Source organism: Aulonocara sp. 'chitande type north' Nkhata Bay, linkage group LG4 (assembly GCF_057382095.1).
Source record: "Aulonocara sp. 'chitande type north' Nkhata Bay isolate Kocher_YH1m ecotype deep benthic linkage group LG4, A_spYH_male_GT1.1, whole genome shotgun sequence".
Classification (NCBI taxonomy): domain Eukaryota; kingdom Metazoa; phylum Chordata; class Actinopteri; order Cichliformes; family Cichlidae; genus Aulonocara; species Aulonocara sp. 'chitande type north' Nkhata Bay.
In genome coordinates, this window is record NC_141347.1 from 19,085,918 (window position 1) to 19,110,071 (window position 24,154).

A 24,154-nucleotide genomic window follows, 5' to 3' on the forward strand; every position below is an offset into this window, starting at 1 on the left:
CGGCAGAACATTATGTTATTTACACGGGTGCACATAAGTGGTCCGCATGTTCGCATTCACTGTCAAAATAAAAGACGCGCACCAGATAAGAAGTTGCAACGCGCGTTTGCGTCCATATAAAAGGCAGTGTTTTTGTCCGCTAGAGTGGGATTTTCACGCCGCATTCTGCACCACATCTCTGTGCATTCATCATTTGTTTGAAGCCAGCTCACCTCCTGCAACCACTTTTCCGAGAATACGTGCTGTTTTTGTGGTTCGGACTCCTTCTGACATTTCTTTGGAGGTGGAGGAACATCACAGTAATTGCTTAAAGGAGCTTCTTCGACATCTTTAAGAGTTCTAAACAAATGTCTGTCCTCCTCCAGAAAATCTTATGTACGCAAACACGCGTTGCAACTTCTTATCTTGTGCGCGTTTTTTATTTTGACAGCGAATGCGCACCTGCGGACCACTTATGTGCAGCCCTGGTTATTTAGCTCGTCATATTGCAGCCACAGAAATTCTTTTGTCCATGAAACCATAAAGCTGCACTTTCTTTTTGCCTTATAGTCTGATTTGTCATAACTTCTCCGTTTTGTGGTAAGCTTTTCTTTGGCTGTCACTTCTTCACCCTGACCTGTCTTATTTGGCTCAGCAGAACTAAAATATATATCCTGCTGCTTTTACACATGCACTCACATAACGCTCAGCGATTCTCTGCGCGATCAACCTCTCACATGTTTAAGCTTGCTGCGGGAGATTTCACTTGTCATGTTTGCATAGTAAGCGAACGATTGATAAGATGATGTCAGAGGAATTGGTGCGCAAATTATCGTCACTCACCAATCAGTACTGTCGCTCTCTATACACAGTTCACGCGATTGCAAAGTGTTAAGAGTTAACATTGTTCGATCACAAAATAAGAGAATAAAGACACTGTCACAAGAGATCAGAGTTAACGTGCACGGGTGAGAGCTAGGAGCGAACTCACAGACTCACACCGAGCCGTGCTGCAGATCTTTATTTATCCACTCAGTATAGTGATGTCACATAGCAAAACAAAGATAAAACAGGAACTTAGCTGCACGCTCTTCACTCGTGGGGAGAACATGCAGTTCCTGGAACTTAATCTAACAATAACAGCTGGTTTTCACAACTTGTGATCTCCTCAGAGAGTTCATGATATAAAGACGCTTGCATAAGCAGAAATATAAACACTTATCAGTATATCACTCAGTTACATTTCATGACAATAAAACTTAAAAATCCTCTGACAGTTATGGAAAGATACAACTTGTACTACTAAGCTTAGAATGACTGTTACGACAACAAAAGTACACTATGTTCTTTGAAATATATGAACATTATACACGTGAGTAATAAAAATCCTTTTACACAAAGTGAAAGCAAAAAACAAATTCAAACACGATTTCAATATGTCACATATTGACAGTAGCTCACCGATGCCAATGACATAATTACCCAGCTACATTTCCGAAAGAATGCAAAAGCATTGACATATATTTTTCCTTCCTACGATAGCCCGATGGGCAGGGCAGAGATAGATTTGGTAGCCCGACTGGAAAAATCAGATACAGGGCTCGCAAAATCGCTAGCCCGACGTCCGGGGCTAGCGATTTTGCGAGCCCTGTATCTGATTGAGGAATCACTCATCTTTGGAAAAGAGAGTTTATTACAGAGAAATGGCTCTTTCCAAAATAAAAGCTATACTATACGCTTCCTTTGGGCTATATTCTCAGCAGCATATTACAGTTTTTCTCGATTGCTTAAACACTATAACCAGGCCTCTAAACTAAAATTTCAAAACCGTAACGCTATTGTTCAAAAAGCTCACCCATTTCCCTGAACTATAAACACTATTCCCTGCTTTGACACATGACTCAAATTTGGTGAACTGTTACTGCAAAACTCTACACACAAATCCCTACATTTTACAGTGCTTACACCATGTAGTCATTTAGAAAGCACTAGCATGCAATAATGTTAACTTAAGTCAGCATAGCTTGAGCTCAATTAGCACACAATTAACCAGGTGGAAACACTAGGAGTCAAAATTTAGCACACACCAATCAGAACCTGCGATGGATAGATAAAAGGGCCAAAGTCAGCTCATTCAGGTTTGAAACAATGGATCCAAAGAGATGCAAAGGAAGAGGACGTGGTGGAGAAAGAGGACGTGGTGAAGGAGGAGGACGTGGTGGAGGAAGAGGACATGACATGGTGAAAGAGGAGGACATGGTGGAAGAGGAGGAGGAGGTGGTCTAGGACAACAGGGAGGAGGGAGAGGTGGAGGAGGACGTGGTGAAGGAGGTGGAGAACGATGGCGACAAGGAAGGGGAAGAGCAAGGGCAACAAGACAGTCAGTCTCGGATGAAATTCGAGCCACTTTAGTTGACCATGTCCTTGTCCATGGGATGACTATGAGGGAGGCTGGGCAACGAGTACAACCAAATTTGAGTCGCTTCACTGTTGCCTCCATCATCAGAACCTTCAGGGAGGAAAACAGGTAGGTGTACTTGCAGTAAGACTGCTTTGTACAGTAACGTTTAAGTTACTGAACTTATGTGTCTTGAGTTTCAGTATGTTTCCATTATTTGCCTGTAAAATGAATGTGTGACAGTTACAGTAATGAGTGCTTCTATTTTTGTAGGACACAGAGACGACCACCTGGTGGAGGCAGGTTAAGGCTTTTGTCGGAGGAGCAAGAGAGGGAACTTGTAAACATGGTAATTGCAAATAATGTAATCCGCCTGCAAGAGATTCAAAGGAGAGTGATTGAGGATGATCATCTTTTTCGAGGCATACATGCCATCAGCCTCTCCACAATTGACCGCATCCTCCGAAAGAATCAATTCCGGATGAAACAGGCATACCGAGTCCCTTTCGAACGAAACTCTGACAGAGTGAAAAACCAACGTGTGGAATATGTTCAGGTATGAGTTTTGATACTGTATAAAGTATTGTGTACCATCACAGCATGGCAGTTTATGCTGCCATTTCAGCACTCTTGAACTGTGGTTCAGGGTACCGATTGACTCTACTGTGTTATGTGTTTTGCAGAGAATCTTTGAGATTGAAGGACGGCCTGTTCCCCATGAAATAATCTTTGTGGATGAGGCAGGTTTTAACCTGACCAAAAGAAGGAAAAGGGGGAGGAACATAATTGGCCATCGGGCTATTGTAAATGTCCCTGATCAGCGTGGGGGGAATGTCACTATGTGCGCAGCCATCAGCCAACGAGGGGTACTCCACCACCATGCCGTACTAGGACCCTATAACACTATGCTTCTCCTTGCTTTTCTTGATGGTTTAAGACAACATATGTTCCAGCTGGACTACAGGGAACCAGCACAGCCAGAGCAGCCTCACTACGTTGTTGTGTGGGATAACGTCAGCTTCCATCGCGCTGCTCTGGTTCGTGACTGGTTTACCAATAACCCAAGGTTTTCTAATATCTTTCTGCCTGCATACTCTCCCTTTCTAAACTCGATAGAGGAGTTATTTTCGGCATGGCGGTGGAAAGTGACCGAGAACCTTATGTCCATGTTCACCTCCTTCAGGCCATGGAAGAGGCCTGCCTAGACATATCAAGTTTTTCCTTATGCTACCTTAATTCTTGCATGCCAGGGGTGGATCAGGCATGCAAGAGGATTTTACCCCCGCTGCCTGGCTGGGGCCAATATAGCCTGTGATGTGGATGAGATTCTCTGGCCTGACCCAGACCAAAGACAAGATGCTGAGGTGGGATAATGTTTCTGGTGTGTGTTGTACTGTATAGTACATGAATGACAATGTGCCACTGTACATACATTGGTTGCGTCTTTTGTGTTTATCATGTGACAAGGGTTTTGAAGGGGAGAACCATAAGCAACCTATTTGTTTTGGAACTATTGTTTTGAATTAATTGTACCAGTGTGCAAAACTCTGTTGTAGTGTGTGTGTTTTTGAGGGCTTGTGTTTGATGTCTGTGGGCAAAGTTTGGTTTTTCAGCAGGAGTGAATAGTTTTGGGTGTAGAGCTTCATTTTGACCTGGAAATAGGATGTTTGGGAAATTGAGTGAGATGTTATGGATTTGTGTTTACTGTTGTGAGGATATGAGGCGTAGTTTCAGGAAATGTGTTTTAGCAATCGAGAAAAACTGTAAACATATCAGGTCCCCATAAGGAGAATCATGTGCTAACGGCTGTCTAAATGACTCGGGTAAAGTTTGTAGCATGCGTGCTTGTTGTTTTTGTCTGCTTCCACTTGTCTTCGCACTAGGATGATGTCGGCGTAAATGTGCAGTCATATTCGTTGTGTTCCCACTAGTGCTGTCAGCGTTAATCTCGTTGAAATGACGTTAACGCCACAACACGGCAAATCTCCGTTAACGAGCTACCGCGGATCGCCCCATGCGTGGCGCTGGACGGCCAACAAGTTAACGAGCTAACTGCACTAACACACTAGTTCCCACCCATGTAATTGAGCATTGCGTGGCACATCCAACATACTGTTTTACTTTAGTCCATGACGCGCTTACCTTCAGGGTCATACGTCACATGAAAACCAAAATAGTTCCAAACGCCAGATCTGAATTTGTCATGGTCCTGCGACCATGACTCAGTGACTTTATGTTTATGTACTTATTGTTATTACTTTCATTATTATTCATGGCTGTTTTGGGATGGTTTGTGTTTGGGATTTTAGACACTGGGTTCTGGGTTTGTGCTCCCTCTGTTGGTCCCTGGTGTTAGTGTTCCCCTGTCTCGTCAGGTTAATCAGGTCCAGCTGTTTCCCCCATCTGTGTGTGATTTCCCAGTGTCTCTTTGTGTATTTATAGCGTGTGATTTCCTCTGCTCCTGGTCGCGTCGTCTGTGTTCCTACCTGGTGTAATCCTCTGCGTGTTCTCCCTGCTGTTCTCCCTTCATGTTCAGGTTTGCCACTCCTCTGTGTAGGTTATCCCAGTTTAGTTTCGTCCTTAGTTCTGTTTGCCATCTCCACTTTGTGTTTGTTATTAACAATAAATCACCCTCACATCTGAATAAGTGCTGCGTTTTGGGTCCTCCTTCCACTCTCCACACGGCCGCTGCCCCGGACCGTGACAGAATTAGGGTGGGGGAGGTTCAATTTGCCATGTTGCAAGGAGAGCTTAACTTCTGTCTCGCTAGCTTGCCCTGCGCTCAGTGAACCTGCGTTCGACTACTCCGCCTAGGCTGCACTGTCGATCGCAGATCCACTGAGCGCTCAACACAGACAGCATTGTCAGAAGGAAAGTTGATAAAATAAATTAAAAATTTTGTATTGTTCGATACATATGCGTACCGAACCGAAAGCACTGTATCGAACGGTTCAATATCGATACGAGTATCGTTGCACCCCTAGTAAATAGTTTGAAATGGTCATAAAAAGGGGGGTAAAAGGTAAATGACTGCAAATAACTTTGTTTGCAAAACTTGTGCATATGGTTTTCAAATTGACAATTTATATTTGCATTTAAAGTTATGAAATATGATTCATTAAACATGTTTGTGGTTGTTACAGTAAAAAATATAACTTTTTCTACTCTGATTTTATGTTTTTTGTCTGATTTTAGATCAATTGTTTTAATACAGTATATCAAAATGAAAACATGACTGTGAATTCAGACACATGAGGTTGTGCCGAAAAGGATGAGACCAAACAAGGCAAAGTAAATAGTTTTTAAAGGTGAAATGTAGAGGAACCATCAAAAGTAGTTAAAAATGGCCAATTATACGGTGGACCCCAGAGGGTTAAACTTTTTTTGAGTAACGCAATAGTTACTTTTCAAATAATTAATTACTTTTAGAATCTTGTAACTCGGTTGCTAATTCAGTTACTTTCTTGAAGAAGTAACTAGTAACTATAATTAATTACTTTTTCAAAGTAACTTGCCCAACACTGGTGCTTTAAATGTTTTCTATGCAAACTTTTTGACTTCCTGTTTTTCATGTATAAAAACAAGACATCTGACTGTGGAGTGGAGTTCACAGCGCTTCAAGTTGACAAACAGAGATGCTTTCTGTAGCACTTTTACTGCTCTTGGCAGCTGAATGTGAGTCTGTTTAAGGCTATCATAGTCAGCAGTTGTTCTTATTTTGAATTTGTCACAAAACATTTTGTTTTTTTTACAGGTGCGAAGTGTGAACAGCTGACACAGCCAGCCTCTATGTTAGTGCAGCCTGGTCAGCATCTGACCATCACCTGTCAGGTCTCTTATTCTCTTAGCAGCTACTACACAGCTTGGATCAGACAGCCTGCAGGAAAAGCACTGGAGTGGATGAGTGACGATGAAACTGTCAAAGATTCACTGAAGAACAAGTTCAGCATTGAATTAGACTCTTCCAGTAACACAGTGACCTTAAAAGGACAAAATCTGCAGCCTGAAGACACAGCTGTGTATTACTGTGCCAGAAGGAGAGCCACTGTAACACAACCCATCAGCAGACCTGAACAAAAGCCTTTCAGAGTTTAAGCCGCTATACCACGACACTACCACAGGAGGAGCCCTCAGACCACTGAAGTTTACATTGGCAGTTCACACTTACAGTTTTTTCTGATTGCTTAAGCACATTTTTTGTAACTATTGGCTATTTTTGCAAAACTCTACACACAAATAAGAAAACCTGTCACCCAATTATCAAAACATTGTAGTTCTCTTGCAAAAGCGAACACAGCTAGATTAACTCTTCACACCTTCGTAAAAATGGTGTTTTCGTATTGTCAAATTGTAATGTTGGGTTACAATATTATTTTATGCCTAATTAAAGATTGTGAATTATTATGTAGTTTTAGTTTGCATTATTCTCCTGAATTAGAAGAAGCTGATAACTATTGCACTTGTTAGTCTGATTTGCATTACCTTAGACTGCTGATTTATTGTGAATGAATGATGTTGTTTTATGATGCATTATACTGCTAAGTTATAAGAAATACTGTTCGCCGAAAGTCATCGTCTTATTTGTCTGATTAGAAGAGAACAAAACATACTGGAGTTTCCTGCTCCATCTCAGCAAGAGCAGATAAACCGGGAGCCAAGGTCGTAGCTTAGGCGCCGTGAGAGAAAGAATGTGAATGTTTAGGCTTTTATGATAAGGTGGGAGGACCAGAGGCTATAAGAGTTTGAGCAATGCTCCACCATTTTGAGATCTGATGCTGTCTGCGTACGGTGTTTATCTCCCACGCGTGTGATCATTAAAATCATTGTTTGACTGAACCCAACCGGACCAGTGTTGTTCTTTTGGTTTTTCATCTTGTCTCCATCCCCAATTTTGAACTCGTAACAGTATCAAACAGTACACACAAGCCATCATCTACTAAGCACACAATGTGCCAACTGCACACTGATGGTATGAATACAAAACACATCTGGCTTTTGCTTTCTCTGTGTACAGATGTCAATTTGAGGTCACACTTTTGTCATAGTGTCATGTAAACATACAAGGATCCAAACTTCAAGTATTGGTGTTTATTCACATTCATCAAAACCAAGACAAAGTCAGAACACAAAATAGGAATTTCACAAAAAAAAGGGAAAAAAAGAGACAATCAGCCTACATCATGTCATCTTTCTGGGTCCGGCCACAACATTTCGTCCACATCGCATGCGATATCCTCCAGTCCAAGGCACCGGGGAAAATATCTCCTTGAATGCCGTATCCAGGCCTGACATGATGCCTGGTCAATATCTCCACATGCCTCCTCCATTGCCGGTAAAAGGGCTACCTTTCCAGCGCCAGGCAGAGAAGAACTCCTCGATGGGATTTACAGTTTTTTCTGATTGCTTACAGTTTTTTCTGATTGCTTAAGCCCTTTTTTTGCAACTATTGGCTAATTTTGCAAAACTCTTCACACAAATAAGAAAACCCGTCACCCAATTATCAAAACACTGTAGTTCTCTTGCAAAAGCAAACACAGCTAGATTAACTCTTCACACCTTCGTAAAAATGGTGTTTCCGTATCAAACAGTACACACAAGCCATCATCTACTAAGCACACAATGCGCCAACTGCACACTGATGGTATGAATACAAAACACATCTGGCTTTTGCTTTCTCTGTGCACAAGGTAGGCTATGTCAGTTTGAGCTCATACTTCTGTCATAGATCCATAAGCATAGAGGGATCCAAACTTCAAGTACTGGTGTTTATTCAAACACATCAAAACAAACTCAAGTGTTCATTTCCAAGTATAGGATTATTTGCAACCGCCATAATGACTATATGGGTTACTTGGTCTGCAGTGAACATGCTTCCTCTGCCCCCAGCATCTGGTCATCTAGCAATTCTGTAAAGTAACAATTTCAGTATTTTTACATCAATGGTATTGGTGTGTTTCTCATTGGCATATGCCAGTGCTACAAATCTTTGTGCGAAGTGACTGTGCTAACCGATTCTCATTTCAAGATGTCCTTATGGTACTTGCTACAGTGTAGCGGCTCGAGTTAGGCTGGACCCGTTGGCCAGCTACCCTCAGGGTCATTCCACGGTTGATTACATGGTCCACTATTGTAGCTCTGATGTCATCAGCAATTCTATTTCTTACTCTTCCTACCCTTCCTCTCCCCCCTCCTCATCTTCCTCTCCCCCCTCTTCGTCTTCCTCTTGCTCCTCCTTGTCCTTGTCGTCCTCTTCATCCTACTTCTTCACCTCCACGTCCTCTTCCTCGGCCTCCTCTACTTCTCACTCTTTCTGCTCCCTCCATTGTACTCCGCACACACAGCTTACCTGTATTATAGTGCTTAGGCTGATTGCAAAGTGAACTAATTATCTAAGAAACTTTTCACATGTGAAAGTGTGCCAGACAGTTGGCAAATTAGTGTTAATGATAGCCATACATGTGTATACTTTTGCTAGGAGTGTGTTGGAAATTTGGTAATTGAGTGTTGTGCAGTGAATTGTGCCTACAGTTTTGCAAAGTGTGTGTTACAAAATTGCAAACTGAGTGCAAAGCAGTTTTTGTGCTTTTAGTTTTGCAAACTCAGTGAGTGGTTTTGCTATAAGTCTGAATAGTTTTAGAGATTGTGCTACAGGAATCACAGTTAGGGTTTAAGCATTCAGAAAAAACTGTAACTCTTCACACCTTCGTAAAAATGGTGTTTCCGTATCAAACAGTACACACAAGCCATCATCTACTAAGCACACAATGCGCCAACTGCACACTGATGGTATGAATACAAAACACATCTGGCTTTTGCTTTCTCTGTGCACAAGGTAGGCTATGTCAGTTTGAGCTCATACTTCTGTCATAGATCCATAAGCATAGAGGGATCCAAACTTCAAGTACTGGTGTTTATTCAAACACATCAAAACAAACACAAGTGTTTATTTCCAAGTATAGGATTATTTGCAATCGTCATAATGACTATATGGGTTACGTGGTCTGCAGTGAACATGCTTCCTCTCCCCCCTCCTCGTCTTCCTCTTGCTCCTCCTTGTCCTTGTCGTCCTCTTCATCCTACTTCTTCACCTCCACGTCCTCTTCCTCGGCCTCCTCTACTTCTCACTCTTTCTGCTCGCTCCATTGTACTCCGCACACACAGCTTACCTGTATTATAGTGCTTAGGCTGATTGCAAAGTGAACTAATTATCTAAGAAAGTTTTGACATGTGAAAGTGTGCCAGACAGTTGGCAAATTAGTGTTAATGATAGCCATACATGTGTATACTTTTGCTAGGAGTGTGTTGGAAATTTGGTAATTGAGTGTTGTGCAGTGAATTGTGCCTACAGTTTTGCAAAGTGTGTGTTACAAAATTGCAAACTGAGTGCAAAGCAGTTTTTGTGCTTTTAGTTTTGCAAACTCAGTGAGTGGTTTTGCTATAAGTCTGAATAGTTTTAGAAATTGTGCTACAGGAATCACAGTTAGGGTTTAAGCATTCGGTAAAAACTGTAAGAATGGAGAGTATGGAGGGAGGTTGAGTGCCATGAAGGATGGGTGGTCTGTAAACCAGTTGCGGACCAAAGCAGCCCTATGGAAACTAACATTGTCCCATATGATGACATATCGGGTCTGTTCTGGTCTCTGAACAGTGAGCATGTCATGCAAGGTGTCCAGGAATGCAATAATGTGTGCAGTGTTGTATGGGCCTATGGTTGCATGATGGTGAACAACACCATTTTGGCTTATAGCTGCACACATGGTTATGTTACCACCACGTTGTCCTGGGACATTGATGATGGCACAGTGTCCAATAATGTTCCTGCCACGTCTCCTGGTTTTACTGAGGTTAAAACCGGCCTCATCTACAAAAAGTAGCTCATGTCCCATTGCATCTGCTTCTAGTTCCATCACTCTCTGGACAAGACAAAACAAATGCAACACATCAGGCCCTTGCACAGCACTACAGTATGCACTTCCAAATTCAGAACCAATGACACTAGCTTACCTGCACATAGTCATATCGCAGTTGCTTTACACGTTCTGTGTTTCTCTTGAAGGGAACTGTAAATTTGCTTCATTCTTATTCTGTGGCGCGCAAGTACACGACTTAGTGCAGAAATGCTTGCACTGTGTATATTTTGAAAGATGGTGTCATTATCAATTATGCGCTGCTGTATTTCACGCAGTCTTATTGCATTATTGGCAATCACCATGTTCACTATATGGGTCTCTTGCTCTGGGGTGAACATTCTGCCTCTGCCCCCAACATCTGGACGTCTAGCAATTCTGTAAAGTAACAATTTCAGTATTTTTGCATGTATGGCACTGTTGTGTTTCTCATTAGAGTATGGCAGTGCTACAAAGTACTTACCGATTCTCATTTCGAAATGTCCTAATGATGCTTGCCACAGTGTAGCGGCTCAGTTTAGGCTGAACCCGTTGGCCAGCTTCCCTCAGGGTCATCCCATGGTTGATGACATGGTCCACTATTGTAGCTCTGATGTCATCAGTTATTCTGTTTCTTACTCTTCTTACCCTTCCTCTTTCCCCTCCTCGTCCTCTTCTTGCTCCTCCTTGTCCTCTTCCTCTAACTTCCTCTAACCCTCTTGCTTCTTCACCTCCACGTCCTCTTCCTCCAACTTCTTCACCTCCACGTCCTCTCCCTCGGCCTCCTCTGATTCTCACTCTTCTCACTCTTACTGCTCCTTCCATTGTACTCCACATAGACAGCTTACCTGTGGCCTGTTTATAGTGCTTATAATTTTGCTAGGAGTGTGTTGGAAATTTGGTAATTGAGTGTAAGCAGTGAGTTGTGTTTAAAGTTCTGCAAAAAGAGTGTTGTGCAGTGAATTGTGCCTACAGTTTTGCAAAGTGTGTGTTACAAAATTGCAAACTGAGTGCAAAGCAGTGTTTGTGCTTTTAGTTTTGCAAACTCAGTGAGTGGTTTTGTTATAAGTATTAATAGTTTTAGGAATTGTGCTGTAAGAATCACAGTTAGGGTTTAAGCATTCAGAAAAAACTGTAAAAAGATGAGCTGCACAGTTTGCACTGATAAAATGAATGCCAATAATATTTAATGATACTCAAAAGAAATGTCTAAAAAATGTGTCAGTTTGAATTATATTAAGTCCTTAGGTAGTGTTAAGGTTCAAAATATTGGGGATGGAGACAAGAGAAAAAACCACAATAACAACACTGGTCCGGCCGGGTTGAGTCAAACGATGATTTTAATGAACACACGCGTGGGAGATGGACACTGATGCAGACAGCCTCAAAATCTCAAAATGGTGGAGCATTGCTCAAACTTTTATAGCCTCTGGTGCCTCCACCTTATCATACAAAGCCTAAACATTCACATGCTTTCTCTCACACAGCGCCTAAGCTACGACCTTGGCTCCCTGTTTATCTGCTCCTGCTGAAATGGGGCAGAAAACTCCAGCACACTCTGTTCTCTTCTACTCAGACAAATTAGATTTCTTATAACTCAGCAGTATAATGCATCATAAAACAATATCATTCATTCACAACAAGTCAGCAGTTTAATGTAATGCAAATCAGTTTAACTAATGTAATAGTTATCAGCTTCTTCTAATTCAGGAGAATAATGCAAACTAAAACTACATAATAATTCACAATCTTTAATTAGGGGTATAACATGGCATAAAATAATATTATAATCTAACAATTCCCCCTGATGAGGTCATTAGAATAATGACCTCACAAACACCCTTCAATTCAGTGTGGCCGGGTTCATCTCTTCTCACTCCTGAGGTCCTTTGTCCCCCTGAGGGGCGAACCATATGTGGGATGACCTCTGTGTTTGCGCAATTCAGATGCAAGAAAAACTATGATTCCAACAGTAGCAGGTCCAGATGACACTCTCCTTGTCTCCCACTGCTTTCAGCCTTTATTCTATTGCTGCAGCTACCAGTGTCGTCCAGTTGGGTGATCCTCTGCTCTTCATTCTTCAACCTTAGGGGTTAGACAACCCTTCAGTCGTGACACAGATCAGGGGATTATTCTGCCCCGATTTCAAACAACGATCTGTGTATTCTCCAGAAAAGGAACAGGAAGGTGTCCCCTTTTTGCCCAAAAGCCTCTCGAACTTCGTTGGTCTGGTGTTCCCGGATTTCCGCCAACCCCTTCATGGTTATTGCTGTGTTTATGGGATCCATCCTTTTGTGGTGACTAGCTGGAGCCCAAACGCCATGACCCTTGGACCCAGTTGATGTCTCGGCAGTCACTGTGTCTGACTCTGCTACGGAGGATCCTCGCATCTCTGTGACCTCGTCTGGTGTCTGTTCCTTTCTCTGTAAGAGACAGAAAACCAAAACACCCCTCTTCCTAACCCTAATAATCTAATGTTGTTATCTACTGACCTTCTAGTGATTCAGAATTGGTCTAAAACATTCAGAATGTCCCAGGGACTTATTCTAATCATATCTTGTGTGTGTGTAAGCGTGTTTGCATTTAGCCCTCTGCACTCAAAGTCAATACCTACAATATATCAGTCCGGACAATCACGCCGAACGAAGCTTCTGACCTTCAAAAGACCAAGTGCCAACTCATTATAAGCACATTTGCAAGGTGTGTCTGAAAATTATTGAAACCCCTCTTTTTAACAAAAGACAAAGAAATTAACAAATCTTCTAAGCGCTATTCAGTTCATTTCAATGAGTAATGATTAAACATGAAAGTGATAGTTTATGCTTTTTCACTGATTCTCTAAAAGGTCCGTCTTCTTGGACCGCTATTAGCTTAAGCTTTACCATTCCTAAATTATTAAAGACACAAATCAAGTTATAAAATGTTCAAATAATCCTGGTTGTTGCTCCACAATGAGCAACAAGTTGCAATATGTATGAAAATGATCATGGTTACACCTGCAATGAAAAATTATATCATTATCCTAACACCTGTAAATAGAAGATTCATCAGAGGTTATAACAATCACAGGAACACAGATGTTAGTATAAGGTCAAAAGCTTCAATAAATGATCATCGATGCAATGCTTGTTGCATGATTCTCATACAATAATAATGCTGACATTGAAAATAACAGTATAACACCCCCTTTTGTCCCGTTTCACTTGACACCTAAACGTTTATAAATGCCTCTTTTATTCTTGATTTTATTTCCCCCTTTTCTCCCCTTACTGACCACAGCAGGGGGATCTTAGTTTTGAATCAGCCATGAATCCAGCTCACCTGATTCATCAGTGAGCTCCACCATCACTGGCGTCTGACAGGGTGGTGCTGCATACTCTTCCTTTAATGTCACTATTTTCAACCTGTTAATTAGAGTGTTTAAACCTGAAGTCGACTACGTCCACAACAAGTCAATACAGCTGTAAATGTGGCCCATTATCAATCTATTACCAATCAATAACAACAGATAACTTCTATTTTATGCATGCTTTTAATCAACCACTCACCCAGAGGATCTCCAATCCCAGGAAATTCCTTCTCCTCCTTTAATGAGTCTGTCCTCCTTCCATGCCCTGGTAACTGGTCCATCCATAGCCATATGATCTCAAATATACATACAACAAGCCAAACCACACCTTGGTCACACCAACCCTCCTCCGCCCCGAAGATGTCCAATGCCATCCTAGTATGGACTGTCAAAAGTGGCTTTAACGCTGACTGTCCTGACAATCCATTTTATAACGTTTCCTGGTCAGATTTGCCAATCTCGGTTTTAAACGTTTCGCCATTTTCATTAGGTTTTATTTTTTATTTAGTTTCGACTCCAGATTTTCAATTTTTTGCCAGTTGTAATTAGTTTTTACCAATTCTTTGCTAGTTTAGTCTAGTTTTTATTTTCTGAAAATCCTTAGTTTCAGTTTAATTTTATTTGTGTTTTACAAAAATTAAGTGTAACAAAATCCCAGTTCCATCATATCAATCATGCTCTTCTGGTTATCCTTGGGTATTGAGACTATTAACTCTTGCCGCACCGTGTGGTCCTAATTTTGGTTGAAGTGAATTGATAACCTTTTGAAGGCGATTGTTTCACACCTTTATTTAGATGTCCCAGTCCTGTTATCTCGGGATGCATCACGCTGCCTTATCTGGGGTTAGCTGTTTTCTTGGGATGCGAGTTAAGTGGGGGAGCTCTTCAAGGAGGGGGAGTGTGCTCCCCCTGATGAGGTCTTCTAGGTAAGCTAGGTTAACCTTCTTGTGTGAGCTTTTCAAGTGCACTTTAAGGTTTGTGGGATTTTTCGTGTCATAAATGTCCCTGATGACCCCCTGATGACCCAGTAATTCATTTTTTGCGCACTGTAGTACACATTTAGTTTTTGCTTGTAGCTCTCCTACTCTACTTGCCACTCCTCTAAGTCCTGATGTTTCTTAGAGAGGACAACAGTACCTTTAAAATTATGTCACATGTGTGGGGGTGTGGCCTTGCCAATTGTTTTTCCCACCTTTTCAAAATGGCTGGCGTGCCCACAAGCACATTTTATGGAAGAGAGAAAGGTAAGCTTGATATTTACATTTAAAATGTTTTGTTAAACTCAGATTCTTATTTTATTCAAAAAATAAACATCTAGTAAATAATTTCAGGGGTCTTTAAGAATTAGGCTCATTTACTTTCACAGGGAACATGACTAATTTATTAATGTGTGCTCTACACATTGGGAGTTTATATTTATATTTATTTCACTTTTTCCTAATACCCAACTTTTGACAAAGGCGGAGAGAATTCTTAACAGAATTATTAAGGGAGATTCAAACATAGATTTTTCAAAATATGAGAGGGTCAGGACCCACTAAAAGCCACACAAAGATTATCGAGATGCAGTGGCAGATGTAATAGAGAAAGACACAGGCCACCTGAAATCTGTCGTCCTATCTGGTGCAAAACCAACATGTAGTAGAATCTGGAATTTTGATTTTGAGTTAAAAATAAAATATGGGTAAAATGCAGAAATGTTTTCCAGTAAAGTAAAAAATAAGAGTCACAATTATAGTTGAATCCATAACACCTAATTGTTTCTACAAGATCACGTCGTTGCTGAAAGTTATCAGTGATCTCAATGTGTGAAAGGAACTCACAGTATCTGGAGTTTAAGCTCCTCTTGGCTGAGAAACCTGGGACAAACATGTGAACAAGACCTGAATAATACCAGTAATGAAGACTTCTCTCCAAAGATCAATAAAAGGAAGCCCCAATCTGATGAGAGTCTAGCAAAATATGGTTCACTCCACTTGCCTGAAATGGTTAACAGTCCAAGGCATTTCAGTTGTAGAATGATTGGGTGCAACAATGAAACAGATGTGAGATGAGGGAAGTGCCAAATGTTCCTTTGTGTCTCCAGATAAAATCAGTACTTCCTCAGATATCCTAAATAAATTGACTTTTGTGAAATAGAAAGTTCAGTGCCATCACTTATTCCTAAACCAATAGTTTACAGCTAGTGAAGTGTCAGTGACTTCTGGGTTGGTCCCTGATCTTCATCTTATGAGATTGTTATTTTAATAACACTTGATTCATTTAAAAGAAAAAAGAAAAAAGAAAAAGAAAAAAAAAAAAAACGAAAATATTTTCTCCCTGTTTTTTTCTTATTCTCTGGGTCTCAGGAGGACATTATGTCCCTCTCCACTACAAGACTCTTGTTATGTCTACAAAACAGTCATATTAAAATCATCCTCAATTCTATTCTGGCGCTGTCTCCCGACTTTTCCTGACCTGATTCTGCGCGTGGACGAAGCAGCAACACAGACGACTCGACTAACGTACTACCTTAATTTCACTATAGCAGGGCACGCACACATCAATGCAACCAAACACATTTTGCTATAAATCTAGTTAATTTTAGTCAGTTTTGTGAACATTCAGTACAGTTTTAGTTAGTATTCCTTTTTGTTTTGATTTTATTACGTTAACGCAAATTTTTTCCACTTCTAGTTTTCGTTATTTCATTTGTTGTCTTTAATAATAATAATCTTCTCTGCACCCTTGAATAAACATACTTAATATGATCAACATTTTGCTGCTTGTTATTTCACCATGTTATTGAATCAAATACTTCATCCTTATGTGGTTTACGACATTATATTTATCTAAATCTCCACTTTGTCTCTAAATGTTTGAAGAATTTTTCGAGTTCGGGGTCAAATTTTGAGAATTTGACCATAAGTGAAAGTTATGGCGTTATCACCCCCTTTGGGGATTACCTTTTTCCCGTTTTGATGATATTCCTCCCCATTCTTTATTTTTTGCAAGTACCCCTCTTCGGTGGCGAGAAACTGTTGGTGTGATCAAGCGGGTGCTGTAAAAACAAAAGCTCAGGACAGAACAGTCACCAGTCATGTACTTCATTCAAAATTAACAAATATCAAGCTTCATATTGATCCTCTGAGTGTAATGGTACATTTTAATTTGCACTTCTAAAAACAATATTTTCTTTATTTTACTCTTGTTCTTGTGCAGCACCACCCCTCAGCACATGCCCCTGTTATTTTATCTTACTTTTAAATTGTTGACTACTTCAAGAGAGCGCCCAAAAGACGGGGACCAGTGTTTATCATTACATATCTCCATTTTGAGTGTGGCTGTCTATCATTCCCCTATTATTCATAGACCTCGGTGGAGGGTTTTTTGCTTGTTTGTTTTTTTCTAAAATTAATTGACTCTCTATAGTGACCCACTATGGTTAATAATAACATGCTCAGTCATGAGTGGGATCAAACCTTTTCTTCACTTTAGCATTTAACATTCCCAACAATATAATGTGATACATTAATTAAAACACAGCTACTAAAACACAATTTTCTTAATGCAAACATCAGTAACTCAAAATTAGCAACCAAAGGGTTCAGTCTGCAGTTCACACTCCTGTGAAACTACAGCTCTTTAGTCTCTGTCATTCTTCTGTTCTTGCAGACAAAACAAAGCAAAACAAAACATCCACCCTTCTTTTACAGGCTGGGTGAATTGTTGTGGACATTTACAGTTTTTTCTGAATGCTTAAACCCTAACTGTGATTCCTGTAGCACAATCTCTAAAACTATTCAGACTTATAGCAAAACCACTCACTGAGTTTGCAAAACTAAAAGCACAAAAACTGCTTTGCACTCAGTTTGCAATTTTGTAACACACACTTTGCAAAACTGTAGGCACAATTCACTGCACAACACTCAATTACCAAATTTCCAACACACTCCTAGCAAAAGTATACACATGTATGGCTATCATTAACACTAACTTGCCAACTGTCTGGCACACTTTCACATGTGAAAACTTTTTTAGATAATTCGTTCACTTTGCAATCAGCCTAAGCACTATAATACAGGTAAGCTGTGTGTGCGGAATACAATGGAGGGAGCAGAAAGAGTGAGAAGTAGAGGAGGCCGAGGAAGAGGACGTGGAGGTGAAGAAGTAGGATGAAGAGGACGACAAGGACAAGGAGGAGCAAGAGGAAGACGAACGTAAACAATAAAACACTCATATAATAACAGATACTGGGGCCCATTGCAAACATGTCCAACGTTCAAACCATCTTTCTCTCTCTTAGAGAAAGAGAACAATCCAAACCTCACTGATAGAATCAACCTAGTGTCAAGCAAAACCCAAAGATCAACCAAAACTTCACACACTGTATTGTGTAGGCCTACAGGCACCGTAACTCCTTTTTTTTTTTTTTTTTTTTTCACTGACAAAGACATATTGGATTGACTTGATTCAATAGTGGACACTGGTTACACACAAATGTTTTGCTTTGGCAGAAACTTAAACAACTGAGTCAAATCAACACAACCTTTTCATATTCTCTCCGAAAGAAAACTCACATCATTCACTCATCATTTTCACTCTGTACCACTGCTCCTTATCAGGCTGTGTGAAGCACAGTACACAATTCAGTGGAGGCCTTAAGCCATAAACAGACATCACGCACAGACATTGTTTTCACAACCAAACTACTTTAGACCTTGTCCCCTAAATCTACACAGATACCCTCTGTGTGGCATGAAATGCATTTAACCAAATAACAATCAATGGCTTCTTATTGTTGTACCCGACTCCATATTCGGATGTTTGTGTGCAGCATTTGTTAGTAAAGCATTCTTCGTTGCATCAGCGTGTGTGTGTGTATCACTCTTTATTGCACAAGCTTGTAGATGTGTGTGTGTGTGGATCACTTCTCAGTGAATTGAATTAGCATTTTGATTTTTTGCGGGTGTGTGTGTCATTTCTTACTCAATCAACGAGTGCATATGTTTGTATGTGTTTCTCTCCATTCTGAGTCAATGCATGTAGATGTGTGTGTTTGTGTGGGTGTCTGTGTTCATCACTTTCCTGTTCTGGTGTTCTGGGTAAACCACGGCCTGAAGCGTGCCCTGGGGTCCTTCCCTCCTCCTTTTCAGTCCATTTGCATCTGTTGGTGCTGCTGCTCAAAGTTCTGTCCATACTGGTTCTGGCCCCAATTGAGGCAGTGCTTTTCTCCAGTATCCTGCATCTTCTCCTTATTCCACTCCTCCTTAGCTTGACCCTTTTGCTTCTGTAGCTCCTTCAGGGTTTTAATACACAGCTCAATTGTCTGGATGTCAGTGTCAAGCTCCAGTCTACGCTGCTGCTCCAGCTCTTCCTCTGTTTCTCCCAGCCAAGTCAAGATTTTGTTCAGGTCAAAGTTCAGCTGCTGTCACTGCTGCTCGTTCTGCTTTGTTCTCATCTCCTTGCTGAGGCCCTGAGCCTGATGTCAAGTCGTGTGTCTGGGACTCCAAGTCTGATGGGTTCGATAATCAGCCAGCTCCTCCTGAGCCATGCTCAGTTATCTGCTCTGATGCCTTGAGCTCTTACTGAGGGGCAGAAACCTCACAATCTTTTCCGTCCACTTCAGATTGAAGTCCATCGATGTTTTCCTTGCTTTGCTCCACGGCCTTTTGCGGCTCTGCTGTTCGGCTCTTCTCAGAGGTCAGCTCCTGGCCGAGCCCCGACACCTGTGCCTTCAGCTTATTTTCTCCTGGTGTTTTGTCCATTCTGAGGTGCCTCCTGACCTCAGTTACTCCTCCTGTCTCTGGCACGCCCTTTTTGCTGCCCGATGGTCATTGTTGGTCCGTCACTGTCCTGCACAGTTTTAATGCAGAGTGGTTAAGGTCAGCATGGTTTTGCTCGGCCTCACTTTTCATCTGGGCTTAATGGGCGTCTCGTCACAGCTCTGTCAGCTGAAGCTGTCTTTTTCCATATGGCAAGAGTGTGAAGAGTGTGTGAGAGGGGTGTGTCCGATCAGGCACAATGCTGGTGGCTTTGCGAGTGCCTCGTTTTCCAAATCCAGATGTTTATTTGTCACGTACACAGCAACAGAGAGAACAGTCTGTTGTTGGGATGGCTGAGGTCTTTCACGATCTTCCTGGTCTTGGTCCAGCACCGCCTGCTGTAGATTGAGTGCAGGTCAGGGTGCTCGGAGCGAATGGTGCGCTCAGCTGATTGCACAACCCTCTGTAGAGCTTGTCTGTCCGGCATGGTGCTGTTCCCGAACCAGACAGTGATATAGCTGCTCAGGATGTTCTCAATAATTCCTTTATATAAGGTGGTCAGAATCGGTGGTGGGAGGCGGGCCTTTCTCAGTCTTCTCAGAAAGAAAAGACGCTGACAGAAATCTCCCCGTGTAGTGAAACGGGCCTTGGATTACCGCTCTCCGTCTCCGCTGCATGAGATCATTTTCCTGCAGCACTGTTGACATTTTCAAGTTGTTGTTGTGGATCCAGCTGCTTTAGCATTTGGTCAGGGTCACATCAAAGATGGTGGAGGAGAGAGCAAAGATGGTAGAGGGGAGAGCAGGAGTCCAGGGTCAGCTTCGGCTTCCCGGGCCGACAAAGCAGCCTGTAATCAAGCATAAAGAGAAAAAACAAAACAAAACAAAACAAAGACAAACAAAAACAAACGAACAGGAAAATGATGTTATTTTGGCTGCGTTATTCAGAGAGGGGAGAAACAACGGGACCAGGCCCTGTGTCAGCCTTCTCTCCCCCTTTTTTGTTTTTTCTCTCCATATAATCCACTCATGACCCACCAAGCTGACAGGACAACACAGGTACATGTTAAAATTCTTAAGATCATGTTTAAAAGCACAAAAATTGGAATTTTCTTTCATTTAATAATCACTTGTATTAATCAATCAACTGAAAACATGTCACAATTTGACTTTTATTAACCACTAAATTTGTCGTGTTATCACTGGTTGTGATTTTTTTTTTTTTTTTTTTTGAAGTTAAGTTGTTGTCCTGCAACCCAGAGGGTTTATTTGTTAGTAGTGAATAAACTATATTATTTAACGGCGGATGTATGTTAAGTTTCACTGTTTTACTTGCTGGAAAATCTTCACTTCACGTGTTCATGGGTGTAAGCTGTTTCTTCATTGCGTGTATGTGCGTTTGTAAATGGGCTAATTTAACGTTTTTTCTCAAACGAGGCATTTCTCTAACATGTGCCTCTCTCTCACATTTCTCTGCTTGTGTGTGTTTTTATTTCACCTTTTTGTTGTGATGCTCCAGGCGCCTTCCCAACCTCCACAAGTCTGTTGGCCGCAATTTTATGTGTTAAAACTTCTCTTAATTTCTCCTCTAATTCTCTGCTAGCTGCTGTCTTTTCCACAGCTGCTGATTCTTGCTGAGTTTGGTTTCCATTACTATAATTTTGCTTCGGCCGCTGTGCTTGTGGGGGCAGTTGGTCCAGCCCCGTAGCCACCTGTATCAACACACTGAGAGATTTATTTAATATCATTTTCATCACTGTTAAATAGACCAGCAGGCAAGACGCCCACCTTTGCACTGCAGACTACATGCCAGTCTCCCAACACACTCCTCTCTGAGTTTCAGCTTTAAAACCCAACATCATTCACACCCTAGTCATTCAACACCTTATTTGTAGTATCATAATCAGCAAAATCAGCGTTTTACTTACAGGCATGTATCATTGTTTGCAAATCAAAATTATAAAACTCAAAAACACGCTAAACAGCAACAAAAGTCCTCTGTGCGCATCACCGCTCATTTGCATGTTCACACACCGTCTAAAAATAACTCGCAGCGCTGCAGCTGCACGTCACACAGAGTCTCACACAAAGCTCAGGCAAAACTCTATTATTTTATATTACAAAGACGTCTTATATTTACAATCACTGACAGGCCTGACAGATTCAGCACCTAACAAATTTCGACAAATTTAAAATAACGGGTCTCACCGAAGAAAGTCCAACTTTTTTGTAGTCAATCAAACAGTATCTGTTACTTCTGGGAACAGTTTCTGACCTAACTTCTAAATCCCTAACTCAATTTAACTTTGTCCAAACAAGCACATGACACCGTTTTAAACGATGAGGAGACTCGGTAACTCCTAGCTTATTTCAGGATGCCCTGTACCCCACAGATAAGCCAAACTGAACTAACCCTGTTCGCCGACAGGTCAAGACCGCGCGTCCACGGCCAGGAGGGGGCGTAACCCCCGGGCTATGTGCTTCTTAGCAGACTTCTGGGCTGCCGTCCTATAATAATTTTCACCTAACCGATTTTGAGAAATTTTACCATAACGGGTCTCACCGAAGAAAGATAACTTTTTTACGACCAATTAAACAGTCTCTGTTACTTCTGGGAACAGTTTCTGTCCTAATTTCCCTACCAAACTACCTGAGCCTTCAGCTCAATATCCAGGGACTCAAACCCAACATTATTACGTTCATATTTACTTCAACTTCATTAAATACTCTTAAGCAACTTTAACTGCATAACACACGGTGATTCTCATCAAAATCAAAACAGACACTCTACCAGTAATTTCAGTGAGTGGACTTTAATTTAGTCATATCCAATTTGGCACACTTTGGAAATAATTCAACAGGTAGTGCCTTACCTTTAGATAAGCCGGCTTATGTCCACTCACATCAGACCACTGGCTTGTGCCTGTCCGTTCGACAACCTCGGACCGTCCAAACCTTTAAATTCCACCCCAATACCACAGGACGAGCCCCCAAGCTGTTAAGGTTCAAAATATTGGGGATGGAGACAAGAGAAAAAACCACAATAACAACACTGGTCCGGCCGGGTTGAGTCAAACGATGATTTTAATGAACACACGCGTGGGAGATGGACACTGATGCAGACAGCCTCAAAATCTCAAAATGGTGGAGCATTGCTCAAACTTTTATAGCCTCTGGTGCCTCCACCTTATCATACAAAGCCTAAACATTCACATGCTTTCTCTCACACAGCGCCTAAGCTACGACCTTGGCTCCCTGTTTATCTGCTCCTGCTGAAATGGGGCAGAAAACTCCAGCACACTCTGTTCTCTTCTACTCAGACAAATTAGATTTCTTATAACTCAGCAGTATAATGCATCATAAAACAATATCATTCATTCACAACAAGTCAGCAGTTTAATGTAATGCAAATCAGTTTAACTAATGTAATAGTTATCAGCTTCTTCTAATTCAGGAGAATAATGCAAACTAAAACTACATAATAATTCACAATCTTTAATTAGGGGTATAACATGGCATAAAATAATATTATAATCTAACAGTAGTTCAGCTGTTAACACATCAGCCATGGTTAGAAAAAAATCTGATCTGCAGTAAACACATCAACAATACTTAGATTAGTGAAGAACAATGAAATGCAAATACAAAGTCCCTTTATTCAAACAGACATCAAGAACTTCCCCAAAATCAAAGTAAAGCATGATGCAACTGCATCATTGAGCGGACATAAGAGCTCACTGCTCTTCAGCTTCAAGATCAACTGTGCTCTTTTATATCTCTGATGTTGCTGCTAACAGCTGGATCCTGTGAGAGAATGCTGGATTCACACTAAACACAGTGGCAATGCTAGACAATAAAATGGGTAATGACTATAATGTTGATTTCTGTTTCGACAGGCGTGTACAGTACTGACCTCATCCAACCAGACTCAAGCATTGTGGAGTATGCACAGTCTTTGACCATCACATGTCAGGTCTCTGGTTATTCTTTAACTAGCTATGCAACAGCTTGGATCAAACAGCATGAAACAAAGCAAATGGAGTGGATTCTCATGATATGGGCTGGTGGGAGCACTGACAAAAATGATGCATTAAAAAACATGTTCAGTGTTAGCAGAGACACTTCTGCTCAAACACTGACAATAACAGGACAGAATGTGCAGCCTGAGGACACAGCTGTTTATTATTTGATTGATTGATAGATGAGAGATAAGTTGCTTAAAAAAATTTACTGACAATTGGAATTTTCCTTTTGTCATAGTCAGTGACGTGGAGCAATAAGAGGAGTTTAATTGTGATCAGATACTGTTGTTGGCTGCTAGAATTACAGTAATTAGAAAAGACCAAGACCAATAATTTATTCATTAAATCCTCACAGAGGTTTCATTGCTGCTCACTGTGGGGGCAGTAATGATATATGTTTTTTTTTGTTTGTTTGTTTTAGTACAGTGTAAAAATCACTGTGTAGACTTCAACCAGGAAGATATTTTTGCCCGTATTTTAAAATCATTTTTATGCCAATTTCTGTCAATAAACTTGTTAGTACAGAGTGTCCATGTTTAAGAAAACTCTGACACTCATTACATAACTCAAAAATTGTATATTTAGTGCATTTTTGGATTTTTCTGTTTGCTGTCTTTTTTCCTGTACTTCACAGAAATGAGTACATTATGAAAACAGTTGTTCAGCATATGCATTGCAAACACAATGTACACATTCATTTCAGCTCAGTCCGTGCAGTGAGGAGGAGCCAATGCAAAACTGAGGTGTCTTTCACTTCTACTTATCTGCCTGTAGAGA

The 24,154-nt window shown here is 41.1% G+C and overlaps 2 protein-coding genes across 2 annotated transcripts in view; both read left to right on the forward strand.

Moving 5' to 3' along the window:
* LOC147332397 (uncharacterized) overlaps positions 1–24,154 on the forward strand; it is a 231,710-nt gene that overhangs the window by 6,981 nt on the left and 200,575 nt on the right. The window contains exon 2 of the mRNA XM_086290799.1: positions 6,132–6,418. Coding sequence (XP_086146925.1) covers positions 6,132–6,418 — 287 coding nt within the window. The remainder of the gene's footprint in view (positions 1–6,131; positions 6,419–24,154) is intronic.
* On the forward strand, positions 2,361–3,582 carry LOC147332398 (uncharacterized). The gene is made up of 3 exons (XM_086290437.1): positions 2,361–2,506; positions 2,651–2,933; positions 3,061–3,582. The coding sequence occupies exons 1-3, from the start codon at positions 2,415–2,417 to the stop codon at positions 3,580–3,582; spliced, it is 897 nt and encodes a 298-aa protein (XP_086146563.1). The 5' UTR covers positions 2,361–2,414.